General features: G+C 35.3%; 5 protein-coding genes across 7 annotated transcripts in view; 2 read left to right on the plus strand and 3 right to left on the minus strand.

Moving 5' to 3' along the window:
* LOC126759906 (cation-independent mannose-6-phosphate receptor) overlaps positions 1–10,705 on the minus strand; it is a 152,037-nt gene extending 141,332 nt beyond the window's left edge. The window contains exons 1-8 of one of the 2 annotated variants that reach the window (XM_050475103.1): positions 10,166–10,705; positions 6,331–6,541; positions 6,117–6,271; positions 5,882–6,033; positions 5,692–5,823; positions 4,160–4,301; positions 3,941–4,056; positions 3,391–3,503 (exon numbers count right to left, since the gene is read on the minus strand). In XM_050475103.1, the coding sequence (XP_050331060.1) occupies positions 3,391–3,503; positions 3,941–4,056; positions 4,160–4,301; positions 5,692–5,823; positions 5,882–6,033; positions 6,117–6,271; positions 6,331–6,541; positions 10,166–10,246 (1,102 nt within the window). In that variant the 5' untranslated portion in view covers positions 10,247–10,705. The remainder of the gene's footprint in view (positions 1–3,390; positions 3,504–3,940; positions 4,057–4,159; positions 4,302–5,691; positions 5,824–5,881; positions 6,034–6,116; positions 6,272–6,330; positions 6,542–10,165) is intronic. The other variant, XM_050475094.1, reaches the window with a different exon arrangement.
* Positions 6,787–8,521, minus strand: LOC126759942 (ATP-dependent RNA helicase me31b). The gene has a single exon (XM_050475180.1). It carries the CDS (start codon positions 8,324–8,326, stop codon positions 6,953–6,955), a length of 1,374 nt encoding a protein of 457 aa, XP_050331137.1. The 5' UTR covers positions 8,327–8,521; the 3' UTR covers positions 6,787–6,952.
* A 253-nt stretch (positions 10,706–10,958) lies between the features above and the next one.
* On the plus strand, positions 10,959–12,248 carry LOC126759959 (integrator complex subunit 12). The gene has a single exon (XM_050475231.1). The coding sequence runs from the start codon at positions 11,063–11,065 to the stop codon at positions 12,071–12,073; it is 1,011 nt and encodes a 336-aa protein (XP_050331188.1). The 5' UTR covers positions 10,959–11,062; the 3' UTR covers positions 12,074–12,248.
* Positions 12,249–12,374: 126 nt separating this feature from the next.
* Positions 12,375–14,758, minus strand: LOC126759919 (nucleosomal histone kinase 1). Of its 2 annotated transcripts, XM_050475122.1 has the most exons (4): positions 14,389–14,758; positions 13,662–14,328; positions 12,938–13,603; positions 12,375–12,862 (listed from the first exon to the last, which is right to left on the minus strand). In XM_050475122.1, exons 1-4 carry the CDS (start codon positions 14,635–14,637, stop codon positions 12,612–12,614), a joined length of 1,833 nt encoding a protein of 610 aa, XP_050331079.1. In that variant the 5' UTR covers positions 14,638–14,758; the 3' UTR covers positions 12,375–12,611. The 2 variants fall into 2 exon arrangements, with proteins under 2 accessions (XP_050331079.1, XP_050331072.1); XM_050475115.1 differs by having other exon boundaries at positions 12,375–13,603; positions 14,389–14,757.
* Positions 14,759–15,323: 565 nt separating this feature from the next.
* On the plus strand, positions 15,324–17,188 carry LOC126759967 (histone H2A.v). The gene is made up of 5 exons (XM_050475260.1): positions 15,324–15,506; positions 15,849–15,926; positions 16,069–16,182; positions 16,692–16,862; positions 16,928–17,188. The coding sequence occupies exons 1-5, from the start codon at positions 15,504–15,506 to the stop codon at positions 16,985–16,987; spliced, it is 426 nt and encodes a 141-aa protein (XP_050331217.1). The 5' UTR covers positions 15,324–15,503; the 3' UTR covers positions 16,988–17,188.
* Positions 17,189–18,444: the final 1,256 nt, after the last annotated feature.

An 18,444-nucleotide genomic window follows, 5' to 3' on the forward strand; every position in this document is an offset into this window, starting at 1 on the left:
AAAAAGTTTGTTTTTTGTCAGTCCGGTTCAAATTTGATCAGGTAGTATAATGTTCATTAACATACACACAGACTAAATTTATTACCCTGCCAACTATTAAAACTTGAAATGTAACACCACTTGAATACTTCAAGTAATACCTCATGAGCAGAGCAAATAACGTTAAAAAATTAGCGTTTGTAGTCGTTAATTAGCATAAACAGCAATTTGAAATTAGATCAATGTGTGCACGCTCATTAAAATATACTTACGAATGGTGGTTCACCCAGTTTTGAAATATGTTGTTACGATTTGTGTCGCCGTTTGCACTCAAGTAAAAAGCCATAAAAATAAGTAAAATCTTTATTCTACTATAAGCACCCACGTCTACCATTATTGGTACAGATAATTTCACACCAATATATACATATGTACATATTATACTTACATACTTAAGTATGTATATGTGTGCCTGAATTCGTACATTTTTTGGCAACTACCCGAAGAGTTGCATATTTTAAAGTGGGGCTGAGTAAGCTCATTTTTCTACTTCAATGGGTTGAAGTGCTCATCGAAGTGATATTGATGACCAGAAAGTGGTCAGAAGGCGATTATGGCAGCTTATCAAAATGCCCATTCAAGAGTGGTATCTAGAATTGAATGTAGATACGTGCAAAATACCATAACAGATACGAGCGAATGCATAAATATATGTAGTATACGTGGGCAAAAAATAGTAAGACTTAAATAATTTAAATTTCGCACAAAACCCATTTGTCGAAATATTTTTTTTTTAGGTCAGTATGACCGTCAGTGACATATGGATCTCAAGTCACATCAAAATAGTATTTTTTATTTTTATTTTATTTTTAGTATAGGCTTGTCTTTCTGAAGTGCAGAAAGTGCATTCGGCGATTTTTACGATGAGTAAAATTATTCAACAAAGAAGTTCCAAGAAATTTTCTGTGCGGAATCAAATTTCAGTTGCCGAAACGTTCAGAATGTTGGAAAAGGCTTTCGGTGATAATTGTTTGTCGGGAGCAAGTGTCTTTGATTGATACAAATTGTTCAAAGAGGGTCAAGAACGGCTTAGAAAAGTGAAAGCACGATTGGTTCCAAAATCACTCAATTTTTTCGAAAAATAACGCCACGTTGGTGTTTGAAACTAGGCTTTCCGACTGCCAGAATGTCATGAAACGTATTATTACTGACGATAAGTCTTGGATCTATGCTTACGACCCAGAAACAGACGACCAATCGGACAAATATCGTCGCAAAGATTTGCCGAAGCCGAAAAAACTGCCTCAAAGCAGGTCGAAAGTCAAAGTTATGTTGACAGTTTTCTTGGATTATCGAGGTGTGGTGCACTCAGAATTCCTTCCGACCGGCCAAACTGCCAAAAGAAAATTGGAGTATTAAGCGTCGTTTAGGCGAAGCTTTTCGGAATTAATGGCTGACAACTCTTGGTTTTTGCCTGAGTTTTGGCTAAACTTTCAACCAATACGTGTCAGACCCACTGTATTCGCCTGATTTAGCTCCGTGTGAGTTATGGCTATTCAGCAAACTTAAACGAACTCTCCGAGGAAAACGTTTTGAGTCAATTGAAGTCACAAACCTTAAAAACAGGCGAAGTAGTCCGTAAAAATACAAAAAAGTTCATTCGTTCGAAATACTATGTCTGACCAATTTTAACAAAATTTGTATTGAAGCTCAATATTTCGATAAGCTTTTGACTAAATATGCTGCTATTTATTATACCCTGAACAGGGTATATTAAGTTTGTCACGAAGTTTGTAACACCCAGAAGGAATCGTCGGAGACCCTATAAAGTATATATATAAATAATCAGTATGTCGAGCTGAGTCGATTTAGCCATGTCCGTATGTCTGTCCGTCTGCCTGTCCGTCTGCCCGTCTGTCTGTCTGTATATATACGAACTAGTCCCTCTGTTTTTAAGATATCGTTTTGAAATTTTTCAAACGTCATTTTCTCTTCAAGAGGCTGCTCATTTGTCGGAACGGTCGATATCGGACCACTATAACATATAGCTGCCATACAAACTGAACGATCGGAATCAAGTTCTTGTATGGAAAACTTTCACATTTGACAAGATATATCCACGAAATTTGGTATATATTATTTTCTAAGGCAACAATGTAATCTCCGAAGAAATCGATCGGTTAACTATAGCATATAACTTCCATACAAACTGAACACATAGTTACTAACAGAAATGCACCTGTGAAGGGTATTTAGCTTCGGTGCAACCGAAGTTAACGTTTTTTCTTGTTTTTGAGTAAGCTTTGCGGATTTGGTCAATAACATAACCAATTGTTTGGTCCACTTTCAACTAGAACGAGACTGATATAACTATATAGTATATACTTTCTACTAAAATCGATACATAAAAGATAACAGCTTCTTGTAAGAGAAATATAGCCGAACTAGTTGTTTGTGGGATAGTTTGTAACTAGTTCATTTCACAGCAAGGGATGTAAGAATGCATGAACAAGTTTGTGGTTTTAGCAAAAAAAAACACGATAAACTGATATAATTTTTCTATTATAGATAATTTTACTCGTACACAGAGATAAAAATATTCATACATACATATGTATGTATGTGATTGAGCAGCAGGAGGGGGGAAATTTCCTAAACAGGGGTAGTTTGAATTTTCCACCCAACAATTGTGTATAACAAAATTGAGGAGCGGAAGAAGAACACACTGTTAAACAGAAATAAGTAAATATGTCTGCATAGATTATTTTTATCGGTATATATGTATGTATATATGTACAAATACATGCTGCTACACAAACAGATAAAATTGATACATATTTGTGCGTTCTCCCGACAGTCGGGTATACGTAAAGGGAACGGACTTGGATTTTTATCTGACTCCGAACTAGCAATTCTTACATTTCTTTAAAAAATATATATTTACATACAAAAAACTTAGATAAAAATCAATACGTTCCCACGACAGTCGGTCTTAGTAACTGGAATAGCCCGGATTTTTATCCGACCAAGGACTACAAACACGGCGCCATGCCACGAAAAAACTTCAGAAATGTTTTCGGCCGCTACAACAACAACAACAACATAAAAATGGATCTAGTTTCAGAGACTTCTAACTGAGACCTGCACATAATGGGACGTCATAGTTCAAGAGACATTTGTTCTCCGTTCCCACGCCAGTCGAGTCTACGTAACCTCAACGAACCAGGATTTTTATCCGACCAAGGATTGTCAAACTCTGCAGAATTCATATATATAATATAAACATATTCTTAAATCTAAAAGTTATGAAATGCAAAATATAATATCCCAGATTCCAAAAGTAACACACTTCTGTGCATAGATTTGTACATTACTACGAATATGTGTTAAAACAAACATCCAACAACTCACCATCATTTGACAAGCACGGATGACCCGCATTCGAACAGATGCCGAACGTATAATTTTTATTTGAAGGCATCGACAGCTCGTATGTCTTACCCTGCAGCGATCGCATATCCAAACTATGCGTTTAAACCACAACAATCAGAATCATGAAAATAAATTAAATACTTAAATCAATGAAGTACAGTTATTATTTTGCATTTCTATATGAGGGCATACTATTAAGGATTGTGCTGAATTTCGAATGCATCAAATTTTCAAAATCTCAATAAATTGATTTCAATTTTAGTCTCAATCTAAAACTTACTGATCTAAACTAGATTAGATCTCCGAAACTACAACCCTTGACCGTATATAACCGCTTCGATTCCGGTAACCTAGTAGCGGCTGTTGTGGGAATTGAATTTCAGTCGAAAAACTTACTTTTGAGTTAATAAATAATTTTTCATTAATAAAATTAAACAAAAAATTTATATAAACCGAAATTCAGAACAGTCCTTAATTGTAATGAGACCCAGAAAATGTATGTATGTATATAAAATTAAAGGTTACTTACACTTCATTGCCATGGGTTATCGTAGTGCATGGTGGATTGTTATTACAGGCCAAAGACGTGGTAAACGAAAATTCATACACGTTCTCTTTGGCGCCAATAAATGACAATTTTGAACTCTGTAAACGAAAAAATCAATGATACAGCAATTCATATAAAATAAGTGTGAGCTATTGTGGAGCAACCGGTGGGTTAATATACGTTATTCACTTAGCTCTTTACCTTTATCTCATTATCACATATGAAATGTATTGTTGAGGAGTAATTATGTGTCGCATTATAAGGTGTTGGGGATGGCAGCCGCATGATCAAATTGCCATTTTCTAATATAGGATTAGGCTGCACGGTACCATAGTCAACAAACCTAAAACAAAATGGAGAAATGTGTAGAAGCATTACATAGATATTTTATATAAATACAAGTACACAAGTACATCAGAGCTGGTCGATTTACAGTGAACAAAAAAAAGGAAAAGCGCGTATGCGTATGCGTAAAATTTTTCGAGCCAGCAATACTTTTGATATTCGCGGAATCCGCGAGATCGAACAACTATATCACATATGTATCTCCCATACAACCGATTTCTTAAACTTTGTCTTAAAAATCGCTGGCTCGCAACCGATTTTGGACCCGTTGTCTATTAGGCAAAGTGGTTCAGAATGATCCCTAGAACATTTATAGCGAACGCGTTTTTATAGAAAAAAATCAACCAGCTATAATTTACATATGTATATAATTTCTTATGTTATCCACTGCAAATACATTTTTATACCCTGAACAGGGTGTATTAAGTTTAGCACAATGCTTGTTAGTAGCTACATAAATTATTAGTTTTTTTCTACCCAACAATCTGTTCATTTGTCAAAACCGCCGATATCAGACCCCTGTAGCATATACATATGTAGCTGCCACACAAACTGAGCGTTCAAAATCAAGTTCGATAGCTATAGAAAACGGTTTTGACAAAATATCTTCCTGTAATTTACCATATATTTTTGTCCAAGGCGACACTAAAACCTCCTAACAAATTGTTCTGGTCAGACCACTATATAGCTGCCTTACAAACTGGCCGACCACAATCAAAATAAAGATCATCTTATACCCTTTCATGCTATAAGAAATATGCCTGTGAAGGTTATTATAGCATCGGTGCAACCGAAGTTAACGCTGCTGTTTTATTATACTCAATTGATGGCTCGGTTCAGAACATAATTTAATTTTTGCGACTCTGACTACGACAGTATGGTCTAAAGATCGAATTTGGATTTATATCCAAACAAGTACCCTCAACTCAGCAGCATTTCTCAAACAAAATGCTTTGTTTTGTGCAGCTTAATCCACAACTTCGAAACTAGAACTTACGTTAGACTGCTTTTTGATATCCTTAAAATATTTAACACAAAGATGTAAATTTGTAAACGACAAGCCAACATTTAAATTACCTTAACTCTCATAATAGACAAAACAAAACAGTAACTGAAAATAATTCCTGAATTAAAACTCCAATCATATGCTTACATATATTTTGAACTAATGACCTACACTATTTTTCAAAAAAGATTGTCACTGAAGCTCAATTAAAGTAAACTGAAAATTTCTGGGCCAGCGCTCTACCCACCCTATGTACATACATATGTATGTTATCCTAGACATTTAAAAGATTTATCCTCATACACTTTTGATATAAAAATGACATTTAACAATAATTAAAAGAAAATTGGAAAATTGGAGAATTAATGGAATGATTACCAACCGTTGTTTGTAGTCAGTGGAGTTTAATTTTACTAAACATACACTACTCGCTTTGGGACACATTGCATTCTCACCATACAGCACTGGCTTGCAAATGTTCACCACAAACACATTGCCCTGTCGATCGCGTGTTCTGTAATATAAATTATTTTAGAAAGGCAATTTTCAAAATTATATTCGTTAATTGTAACCTATAATTAAAGTCACTCAACGCAAGCAGATCATAATTGTGTCCATTAACGGGGTCCTGCACACTGCAACCATTTGATTTAACCGTTTCGGGTTCAGGCAAACAGGCATATGGTGTCTCTAATGATATATAGAAGTTACACGCATCGGCGGACTACAAAAAATCACGAAATTTATGTAAACAAAAAATCAATATTAACAGATATAAAATATATATTTATTTGCAGTTCAGCTCACATATGATGTCACTTTCGATTGTTCAGCATCCAATGTGTAGTCACAGCCAAGGTACACAAACAATTTAAACTCGCCATCGCCGCTGGGACACTTGGCGCCATTACTAAATTCAAAGTACATTTTGCCACGCCAATAGTTTAATTGGTGTTGAGTGCCTAAACAATATACATAAAATTTTTAAATTAATTTACTTCTATCAAATGAAGCTGCTTACCGAGCACAAACTCCTGGTTGCCCCTCCTAAGGCAAGCAGACGCATTGTTATCACCATTACATGCCCGGCCCAAACTGCCACAAATATTGTACTCGAATGTGTCGTCCTTGTCGCTCTTCACAACCTTTGCAATGTCGGAATGTAAGGCTTTGAGGTTGAATTTCTCCCCATAAACTGGCTCTGTTAACTCGCAGTCATTAGTGGAAAAGATCTGAAACGGCATAATTAGCATTTTTATTCAGTCTTACATTTATTATAAAATATAAACTGAGTAAACCTTGGGATTGCCAGCTGAATGCGAACCATTATTTGTTAAGTACTTACTTTTTCATATTATTTATGCTACAAGCCAAATACCTAAACTCATATTTTGTGAAAACCCTATCTTAACTACATTCATTTAATTAAACCACTTAACCCACTTCTATTTCCATCAATCAAAATCAAATACAAATATTTTTGTTTCGTTTTTTTGCGCAGAACTAACGTTCTTTATTTAAAAAAACAGTTTTTTGCCAAACTTCATTACATTTCATTTCATTTATTTGACAAACTCTATAATTGTTTTGTATTTCAGTATTTAGGTTTGTTGAGTTTTAAAATAATAGTTCCTCATATTCGTTCATTTGCTGATATTACCCTCCTCATTTGCTGAATTATTAAGATCATTATTGGTTTCCGTAGATGTAGCTGCTGCGTTGGCAACATACAATGCTGGATCGATAACTTTGGGGATAGGCTTAATTTCGGTTCCAAGTTCTTTTTCAATTCGGTGCAGATCGAATCTATCCTCGTAGGTTATTAAATTAATTGCAATACCAAGGTGACCAAAACGTCCAGAACGGCCAATTCGATGCAAATAGGTTTCTGCCATTCTCGGAAAATCAAAATTAATAACAACATTTACAGCTTGCACGTCGATACCTCTAGTAAAAAGATCCGAACATACGAGGTTTCTGCACAAGCCTTGTCGGAAATCGTGAAACACACGATTTCTATGAGCCTGGGCCATTTTAGCATGTATATAATAACAACAATAACCAAGTTCCGTTATTTTCTTCGCCAGCAATTCGACACGTTGAGTGGAATTACAAAATATAATAGATTGATTAATTTGTAGCTTCGAAAAGAGCGTATTTAAGCAATGAACTTTTTGGCGTTCTTGAACGAATGCGTAATACTGCGTTACGCCTTTTAAGGTCAGCTCTTCCATCAAATTGATTTCATATGGTTCCCTCAAATGTTTCTCCATGAAATTTTTTACGCTTAACGGAAATGTTGCCGAGAACAGTAGAATTTGAGGGTCTTTCGGCAACTTCATAATTACATGATCCAGCATGCCTTGGAAATCAAGAGACAGCAATTTATCGGCTTCATCTAACACTAGAATTTTGCAATGTGACATATCCGCAACTTTTTTGTCCATTAAATCCAAAATACGTCCGGGAGTGGCAATTATTAACTGTACTTTTTGGTATATGCGAAGTATGTCATCTTTAAGAATCGTACCTCCCGTTGTAACCATAACTCGAATGTCTAGATGTTTTGCGAGTTCAATGCATATTTGCGATGTTTGCAAAGCTAGCTCTCGTGTTGGTACTATCACCAGGGCTTGTATATAATCTTTTCTTGGGTCTATCTGCTCCAAAACGGGAATGCAATACGCTCCGGTTTTACCAGTGCCGTTCTTTGCTCTAGCTAATACATCTTTACCGCTTAAAGCTATTGGTATTGCGGCCTCCTGAATTGGTGATGGACGTTCCCAGCCCTTTTCAAAAATACCCATTAAGAGTTCTCTTTTCAAACAAAATTCTTCAAATTCATTTCCACGAGTATCGGTAACATCACTCGTCTTAAACCGGTTGTCTTTTGGCGGAATCTTAAGCTTTGATTTCCATCCCATGTCATCTTGCGGATTCTTGACCATTTGAAGCGCTTTCATCGCACTCTTTGACCCCAAACTTGCATGCAAATTCGTCGTATTTTCTGTAATCATTTTTCTTCCAATTTAATGTAAAATTCTTTTTTCCGACAACGGTAAATGGTAACTGTTATAAAATATTACTTGATTCCAGATTTTCACCAAAGCCTTCAGAGAACAAAAACTAATACTATCCAAGCAGATAATAAAGAAATGCAAATTGTCTTGTCAAAAATGTAAAACGCATGCAGACAAACAATGTTGCCAGATTTAACTTCAAGAAGTCGTCAATCCTTTGGAAAAGCGCAGTTATTAAGAATTACAGTTAGCAAAAAAGACGATGACTATTAAATTTTCGCATTGTTGTATTTATGTGCAATGGAAAACACCGAAATCCGCTAAAGATGCCACATTTGTGTTAATTAGGTTAACATATTTTCAGCAAGACAACGCCATTTTGAATCAAAACAAGAAGATACGTCACAAAGAACAAAGATAAACATGGAATAGAGCAAATTTACAATCGTATAATAGAATGGGGGAAGAGGGACGAAACTGATTGCTTTGAATCAATATACTTTTTGTTGCTATCTTTTTACTTTTCACCGTTGCCACTCGTACGATTTTTTTCAGTTTTGTTGTTTTTTTTATTCCTTTCCCAAATAGCCGTATTCACAACTGCTATCTTGTAACGCACAAACAAAGTTGTATGCCAAAAAAGCTTTTATATTGCGCATATATGAAGCCATAACTACGAACTCAAAGAGTTTATATTATGAAATGTAGATTGTTTTTTGGCTATTTCTATACTAAAACTAAGGATTTTTAATTCGTAAAATATTATATTACACAGTAAATATATATGTATTTACTACTTTTGCAGATTATTTGTTGAAAAAGAAATTTGCTAAATTAATATTGTAATATTCATAAGATATTATTAGTTATAATGTCATCTTCCGTGCATATATATTTATAGAAACTGAAATATTTCAAGTGCGAATTGTAGGAGTTATTTAATTATACAGAACTTCGTGATGTTTTACTCTATATTCAAATCAGTTGCGTTTTTATCAATAAAAGTTTGCAAATACTCCATTTTTACTTATAAACCGAATACACGAATAATAAAAGGTTGGATGTAAAAATTTTAACAGCAAGAAAAAGCACCCAAGTTTAATTATTTTTTAGTCTAAGAATATTCCGCAGAAAATCAAATAATGGTTGAGGAATTTTATAATTTATTACGTTTAAAATTTACATAAGGCATATGGAAGTAAAAAAATCTAAGACACATATCTCATTATTTTATGCAACAGGTTAAAGTTAACAGAATTGGGAAGGCAACGCAATTAGTACAAAATTTAAGAATCTAAACTAAAAGTTAAATATAAATTTACAAAAATAAAATAGGAAAAATCAGATATAGAGGATGTAATGGAATATGATAGTACTCAGAAACTCACGGCTATTAAAAATACTTGCGTAAGATAGGAATGTAGAATCACAGATACAGAAGAGTTTCGGTTAGCATTATCAATTGGGCTTTAAAAAACTCAAAAAAACTTTAACAGAAATCTCTGATAGCGCTGTTGAGTAATTTACAGATGATTTAATCTACAGCGGGTTTGGAGGTCATGCATCATTAATATCAGCCGATTCGCAGGAGTAGAGTATATGGATTCACAAAAGGGTGTAGCATTTATAGCAACTATTAATTCAAATTATGGTAACCTTCGCTAGTGCATACACAGGTGGCATCATTTTAGAAAACAAAGCGAAAGAGATAAATGGCGAATTGACCAGAAAATAAATTTGCAAAACGATAAGAAAATGAGCAAAATAGTAAACATGAACAAAAACATTATTTGATTTACGACAATAAATTGTTTAAAATATATAATCTAAACTTACCAGTGGGTCATTAGTATCAGCATAACCACTGTCTAACACTATCAAGATCGACACGCAAAATGTTATCACTTGCTTATTCATTGCAGTTTTGTTTATGATATCTGAAACTACTTTAGCTAAGATTATGAAATTCTTAGAATCTGCCGCGACGTCATAAGTATTTATGGATTTAATAACTGACACTTTCTGTTTATCGATTCTCCGGTTGCAAACTTACTGGCGCCTCATAGGCGAGATGTACACGCTTACGAATTTATTGTCAATAGAATCTATCAATTTCTTTCAACAACCTGCTATGTTTTACGCTTTAGAACTTTTCAATGCTATGAATATATCTTTGTCTTATCACAGCTAATAGAAATTCACGATAAGCACTAATAAATCGTGCACCTGATGATTAACACTTTATTTCGTGGCAGTTAACCAATTTTATTTTTTACTCTTAACAATCAGCTGCTTCGGCATAACAAACAAATCCAATTGGAATTATTGAAAATGCAATGCGATAGAGATGGCAAAACAAGCACGTTTTCCGGTCTACTGCACTTTTTATGCAAATATTGTAATAAATATTTCAACCGCATGCACATATATAAATGTACGGAAAGGGTACCATTATTCTTATATAGCATTATGTACTTTCTGTGGTGAATAACATATATGTATGTACTGTGTGGTAATAATTATTAACACCTACAAATTTTTGGAAATAGTATATTATTCAAAATTGAATTCGACTATTGCATGTACACAAAATATATTGTTAGCACGGCAACCCTGTATGTTAAGCCGAAACAGCTGTTGCTTGGCGCATTCATAGAAAAGTTTACATTATTTCGTAGCTGATATTATATTTATTTGTACTCATTTTGTAAAGTGTGTTTAATTTACAACGATATGACTGCAAATCCAAATGAAATGGAAATGTTGCGCAAAGCAATAAGATTACTACATTCACCTCATCCAAATTCTGCGGTTGAGCTAAGGTTAATGCTAGATGAAGCTATTAAACAACGTTTTGGCCCTGAGCTTATGATATCGAATAATATGAGCAAAAGTCTAATGGAATTGGAAGCTAACTTTCCAGGTCGTGCCGCCACACCGCCACCTCCGCCAGAACATCCAACGACAATGGATCAGGACCCCACTGTAGATGAAGTTATTAATTTAACTGGTTCTCCTGCGAAGACCATATCCGATTCGCCGGATACTATAATTGACTCTGATGATGGCGCAAATATCGGAGGAGCAATGCTTGGAGGCGGCGATGAGGATGTTAATCTGAAGGAGTTTGGCGATTTAAATTGTGCTGTTTGTGGTGAAATGGTTTTCACTGCTACGAATCGCTTAATCGAATGTTCAAATTGTGGTACACTTTACCACCAAGAATGCCACAAACCACCTATCACTGATGAAGAAGCCTCCGAAGGTCAAGAGCACAATTGGCAATGTGATAATTGTCTTAATAAGCCTTCTACTAGTAAGGCAGCGGGTGTTGTTATTGAAGAACCAATCTCATTAATATCGAAGACAAAGTCATCAGCTACATCTTCGCGTTCCTCATCGACTTCAAACTCGTCCTCTCCTTTCGCAATCATACAGGCAGAAACACCTAGTACATCCACATCAGCTGTTCCATCTGTACAAGTGCCGACAATGTCTACAAGTAGGCATCATCATCATAAAAGCTCCCGGTCTCATAAGGAAGAGCGTCCTTCGTCTAGTAGTTCAAAAACGGTAACATCAAGCAGTGCCGTCAATCCAACTTTCAATGTCGTCAGTGCAAGTGAGAAGAGTTCTTCACATTCGTCAAAGAAGTCATCGTCGCACTCTTCTTCGTCCAGTAAATCATCGTCATCGAAGTCGTCCTCAAAACACCATGACAGTAATAAGCGTAAAGCAAAGTAAACTTTTAAAAATATAATTACATATCCGTTTCATATTATTTCAAATAACAGCATAAGTAAATAAAGTATTTTTTTTTGTAAAAAATGAATTTGTTTATAACTATTTCATTAAGTGGAATTACCTTTTTGAGTAGGAAACATTGAAATAAAATAATGAAAAGTGAAAAAAAAATAAATACATACAAAATTAAAATAGTTTAATGGATGTTTCTGAAGATAAACCATTTAGGTTCGTTCCGCTTACGTAAACCCGACTCGTGAGAACGAATAATTTAGTGGCTAAATGAACTGTGTAGTCAGTATTTTCTTACAAAAACTTTATTCAGCGTACAGATCAACGAATTTTATGTATTGTATCCCTTGCCAGGAAAGATACGTCAAAGCGCATCTTATTCAATGGAGGGAACAATTATGAATTTTTAACAAATGAGCAATATATAAGAAACAATTACATACATGTACATATAATTTATAAAAAAAAGAATGTATAGGTCTTCTAGTAATACAAATGAAACATTGAATAAGCAACACGAGTTTTTTTATGAAACCGCACGTCTAGATTTTTTAACAGTAACAGCTGGGGTGGGTGGACTGCCGCACGCATCATCACTGGGCAATTTCCGAACTTTCACGCGAGTAACTGGTGTATTCCTTTTATCCCCGGGTGTCTCCTCATTGGAGCGCATTGTTTTAGCACTGTTCTTGGCGGCACTATCACTGTTGGTACTAGCCGCTGCGGCTTTCTTTTTACGTTTTACATTAACAATAACATTTGCGTCCATACTGACATCTAATTCAAAATTGAATTCATAAGTTTTACCGGTACGGGGTACTGGCGTTGTGTTGTCATTAACAACAGTCTTACCATGTCGCGAAGTGGATAACGAAATCGCTGGACTGAAATTTATATTCGCTCTTGTAGCAATAGGAGTGGAACGTGTAGAATGCGAAGTACTTGGCGTGCTGGAACTTTTACCATTGGCAGCATCACGAGGAGTGGTTCGCAATTTCTTTTGCAAAGGTGAATGACGTGTTGCCTTTCTTGGCGAGAAAGACGTCGATCGACGCTTCCGAGCTGGAGTTACTTTTGGTGACAACTTATTGAAAGTTTTCATTTCAGGCGAACCGCGCAAAGTTGGTGTTGCATTGCGAGGAGATGATTTCAAGAGTCTTGAAACACTGTCAATAGTTTTCGGCGAACGTTTTGTCACAGTTTTCAGTTGCTTTTGCGGTGCTTTCTTAACCGGTTTCTTTTCTTCAAATATTACATCATCATCATCGTCGTCACTGGCAAACATTTCCACTGATGTGTCCATGGCCGCTGCCCGCTTTCCTAGCAATTTTCCGCGACCTTTGCTTGTGGAAGGTGCAGACTTGTTATTATTGTCACTTATCGTAAAACGTAGATCTCCTGTATTTGATATTTTCATTGCTTTTAAAGCAGTGCTGAATATTTTACGGCATTTTTCATAGTCAGGTTTTTCATTATACTCCAGCTTTGCCACATACTTCATATACTCGGCAATAGGACCTGGAAGAATATTCTAAAGTATTATTTTTAAATTTATTTTCTGAAATATTGTACTAACCTGGAACATCTTTAGAATATAAGGTTTTTAAACAATGCGTTACGTCTGCCATGAAATCTTCTTTGGCTTTCTGAACTTTCACTGGTACCGTTAGTATATTGTCCTTTACCCATGGCAATTGAACGCCGGACCATTCTATGATATTATAACCTAATATTTCGAAGTCTGCACGCATTGTAGCTACACCGAGATGTGCGTCCCGAGAAGTATATTCTATAGTACCGTTATGCATTTTTTTGGGATCAGGTTTAAATTCCTTCGTCGTATAATGTGAGGCTAGGCCATAGTCAACTAAATATGCTTGACTATTGCCTTCTTTGCCGTAGCCTAAGAGTATATTAGCTGCTTTCAAGTCTGCGTGCACGTAACCACACGAGTGTATAAACTCATACACATCCAACATTTGTAACGCCAGTCTGTATATGGTTTCCTCGGGAAAACGTCGTCCATTTGCTAACAAGTGTTTTGAAATATCGCTGCCATATCGTGGCATTACAATAAACCGATGTTTGGTGCCTTTTAGTTCAACTGAACCATTCCCAATCATATATGGCATACCAATGGCCTTAAGGCCACGCTCACGCTGAAATCTCTTAATATCTTCCAATTTGGCGTTGCGCATATAGAAATGCATTTCAACAAACAGTGGACCATTCCCATGTGGCTCCTAAAAACCAAGTGTCATATTAATAATTCGCCATTAATCATACTTCAATAAAATACTTACGCACTTCACAACGTAGTTATAAGTTTTCTCACCAACGCGAGAAGCTGAATAAATTTCTCCAAACCCACCAGTTCCAATGGAAGATCCAATTAACCACTGAGCTTTGGATAAATCGGTGAGAATTGTGCCTTCAGCTATTTTTTCTGGCATCGCATATAACTTATTCCGCTTAGGAGCAGCTCCTTTCTTTTGAACACCACCTCCGGCGGCACCATCTGCTGCTGCTTTTGCTTTAGTTGCTCGAGGCATTTTTTTCGAAACCAAAACTTTAAATGTTCTTGTATTCTTTCAAAATGCTAAACTAAAGGCGCCAATTTGTTCAACGATTGTGTTTTCGCACTGTTTGCCTACTTTGTACCAAACCGTTGAATTTCATTGAATTCTATTTTGTTCTTGTTCTTCTTATTTTGTGAGTCGTTTTCGTCAACTTCAAAGGTGATGCCATGTTATTTTAATGATTATTACTCAAAAGAAATAGGGTTTTATTGCATACTTAATGTTTTATGTTTATTGTGGAATATTATATAAAATGTATATGGGATTACAAAATAATAATTAAACACAGTCAATGCTTTTTTTTGTCACGTATATAAAGGCTTTCACATATACCGAAATAGTTTTGTTTTTGTTTAATTCCCACAATAGCCATACTCGTTGCCAGTATTAACAGGATTTTATTCGGCCAAAGTCTATTAACCCCGTTTGAATCGGTCAGTATTAGCCTCAATATTCATTACTTTAAACTTATTATATAGCATTAACAACAAACCATTAATCGTCTATAATTTGAAATACAACACATGCATATATGAAGACAACCCATCAATAGCTAGGTCGTCATTTTTTCATAATTTACAAATATTTGTTGTGAAATGCAACCATGTGGCTGAAGGTGTTCGTTTTGCGCCACGAAGTATTTTGCTTGTGCGAACGCGTCATTCGTGAAAAAAACTTGGTGGTGTTCGGACTTGACGTTCCTGTGTCGAAAGTAATAAGTTGTCGTGCAAGGAAAATTTATGAAAAATTACAAATCGAGTGTTAAATCCATTCCAAGGGTGTTATAGAAATTATTTGGCATTTTCGTTTTACTTGTGAAAAGATTTAGAATATAAAAAATGGTAAATAATGTGAATAGAAAAAATACAACTATTAGAATGCAATGAAAAGCTGGCGTTGGCCAATAGACGTCGTAAATGTGAGTGCGCGTGCAGTAATGTACCGTGGGACATCGTGAAATATTGAGATGAAAAGTAAAATCCGAAATATTAAATTTCGTAAATTTGTGTTGCAAACAAATAAAATAGATGATGTAAATTTAAGATCTTGTCGGACATATTTGTATTCTCTATTTAAATGTTCGTGTTTAACCTCACATTGGCCAGCGTTTTCCGGCGATTTTGGCGCAATTTTCACTTTTGAAAACGTAAAATTATTACATCCATTTTTATATTTTATTTAAGGCTGGTGGTAAAGCAGGTAAAGATTCAGGCAAAGCTAAGGCGAAGGCGGTATCTCGATCAGCACGAGCGGGGCTTCAGGTATGTGATAAATAAAGTACAGACATTGTTCCGCCAGAATAAATTTTCGCGCCTTTTTTTAAGGCAGCATATAGAGACTATAATTAAGTTCACCCCCATTGTTGATTAAAAATATATGCTTATATATAATTTTCTGTTACAGTTCCCAGTTGGTCGCATACATCGTCATTTAAAGAGCCGCACAACATCGCATGGCCGCGTTGGTGCAACGGCCGCCGTATATTCTGCTGCAATTCTGGAATACTTGACTGCTGAGGTAAGTTACATATTTTACGGTGGGAAATTCACCCATAGAAATCGATGCGTTATCGCGCCTAATTTTCCTATATCGCTGCTTAAATGTACCCATTCAGCGTAGTTTGTGCGCGCGTAGAAAAAGCAAACATTTTCAGATGTGTATGTATTTGTGTGTGCTGTACTCCGCGCGCTGTTTGTAATGTCAACTTGAAGTGGCGTTTTTTAGTGTTTTGTTTTGTGGCGTCATTTGCCCGCCATTTTTGTTTTTTGTTTGTCTTTTTAGTAAATATTATTGAACGACTAAAATGGAAACTAAAACATAACGAAACTGAATTGAATGAACTTTTGTATAGTGATATATTTACATACATATATATTAACCCATTAAAAAAATAAGTTATTAAATGAATTTTTGTATCTTAAGTAAAAAAAAAAATAATAGTTTATCGCTTCCTTCGTACGTTTGACGATTTGTTTATTTTGTGGTTTTATTCCAAGCCAATTTCTAAATTGTTTACTATTTTTTAGGTGCTGGAATTGGCAGGAAATGCTTCAAAGGATCTTAAAGTCAAACGTATCACGCCGCGTCACTTGCAGTTGGCAATTCGTGGTGACGAAGAATTAGATAGTCTGATTAAAGCAACAATTGCCGGAGGTGGTGTTATTCCACATATTCATAAATCGTTGATTGGCAAAAAGGTAAATTCAAATAAATCAACTTAATTTTGTGTTTGTATGCTAATTAAATAAAATTTATTTCACAGGAGGACAATGTTCAGGACCCACAGAGAAAGAATACTGTAATTCTTTCCCAAGGGTATTAATTCTTATTTTATAATAAAATTTCTTTTTAACAACTTATGATAATTTTCGTATTGTTATACAAGTAATATTAATTATCATATAATTTTTCTTAAACGGAAAGCCTAACTTTAAACAAATATTTTACACGCAAAATAAGAAATTGATGAAAGATAAAATAAATAAATAAAATGTAAAATTGTCGAAATTTAGAGAAGACCAAATACATAGTTTAATCAATAACAAAACCAGAAACGGATTTCATGGCATGCAGAATAATTTATACTAATTTCATGGTAAATATTAAAAGTGTACGGAGATACCCAGGGTTCCCATCTGGGATCTCAAGTTGATTTGTGTCCACATCAGCTGTGTGTCGGGTTGTAAAGGCGGAATGGCTTATGATCTTACCCGCTCTGCAGCTATTATGGAACTACACACCAGAACTGGGTATCATATAAACATGAACTGCAAACATTTCGGTTGCGCTATGTTAACTGTTTAAATTTCGCCAGAGGAGACGTCAGTCTTGTTTCAATATGTGTACACCGTTCACTATAGACTTAAGAAACATCTACATATATAATATAGACATAGTCAAATCGGCAGTGATCGATTCTGTGACATGGAGTCTGAAAGTCCGGAGCACATTCTTCACAGAAGCAAGGCTCAGTGAGTGTCAACGTTGCATGAAGCGAATTGATTCACTAGCTGAAGAACGTTGCCTGTATTCATAAGATACTCTGCCTATGTGAAGAATTAGTAATGTCACAAAAGGTTCAGTTGTTTCTATTCCAATTTAACCAAAATCTCAGTGTTGATATCCCTAATGACAGATTCTGGTTTTCCCATCACCATAATCGCCATGATTGCTTGTAATACTTCAAAATAAACTGGTTAGAAATGGGGTATGTGTACATATACAAATGATCTTGACAAGAAGTTGAATGTCAGTTCGTTCGTCTGTCTGTCCGTGTAAGCGATAACTTGGATTGGACCAACGCCACGCTCACAAACGCCGTTAAATGAACATTTTAACCGTGGTTAAAAAAGTAAGGAAGGGCTAAGTTCGGGTGCAACCAAACATTTTATACTCTTGCAACTTGCTCGTATTAAAGCCAGGGAAATGCCTTAAGGGGTAAGAACAATCATATAAAGTCAGGCGGATGTTGGAAAATCCCCCCTTATATAGGGGCTAGACCAAGTTTTCGCTTAAATTTATCTATTGTAGGCACAAAGGTACACTGTTATGAGCAAAACGCGCTCTCTTATTTTCATTGGTATAACTTTATATTAAGTATATGGGGGCTAATGGAAGTATTGGTCCGATTCAACCCATTTTTGACATAGAGTCATACCATTATAAAAGAAGGATTGATTATCCCTTAATTTCAGTTAGATATGTATGTATGTATATCACACATTGACCGACATTTTCATTCCAAAGTCAACTATAGATACTGGGGTTTCCATATTCGGT

This window comes from Bactrocera neohumeralis, chromosome 2, assembly GCF_024586455.1.
Source record: "Bactrocera neohumeralis isolate Rockhampton chromosome 2, APGP_CSIRO_Bneo_wtdbg2-racon-allhic-juicebox.fasta_v2, whole genome shotgun sequence".
NCBI classification, from domain to species: Eukaryota; Metazoa; Arthropoda; class Insecta; order Diptera; family Tephritidae; genus Bactrocera; species Bactrocera neohumeralis.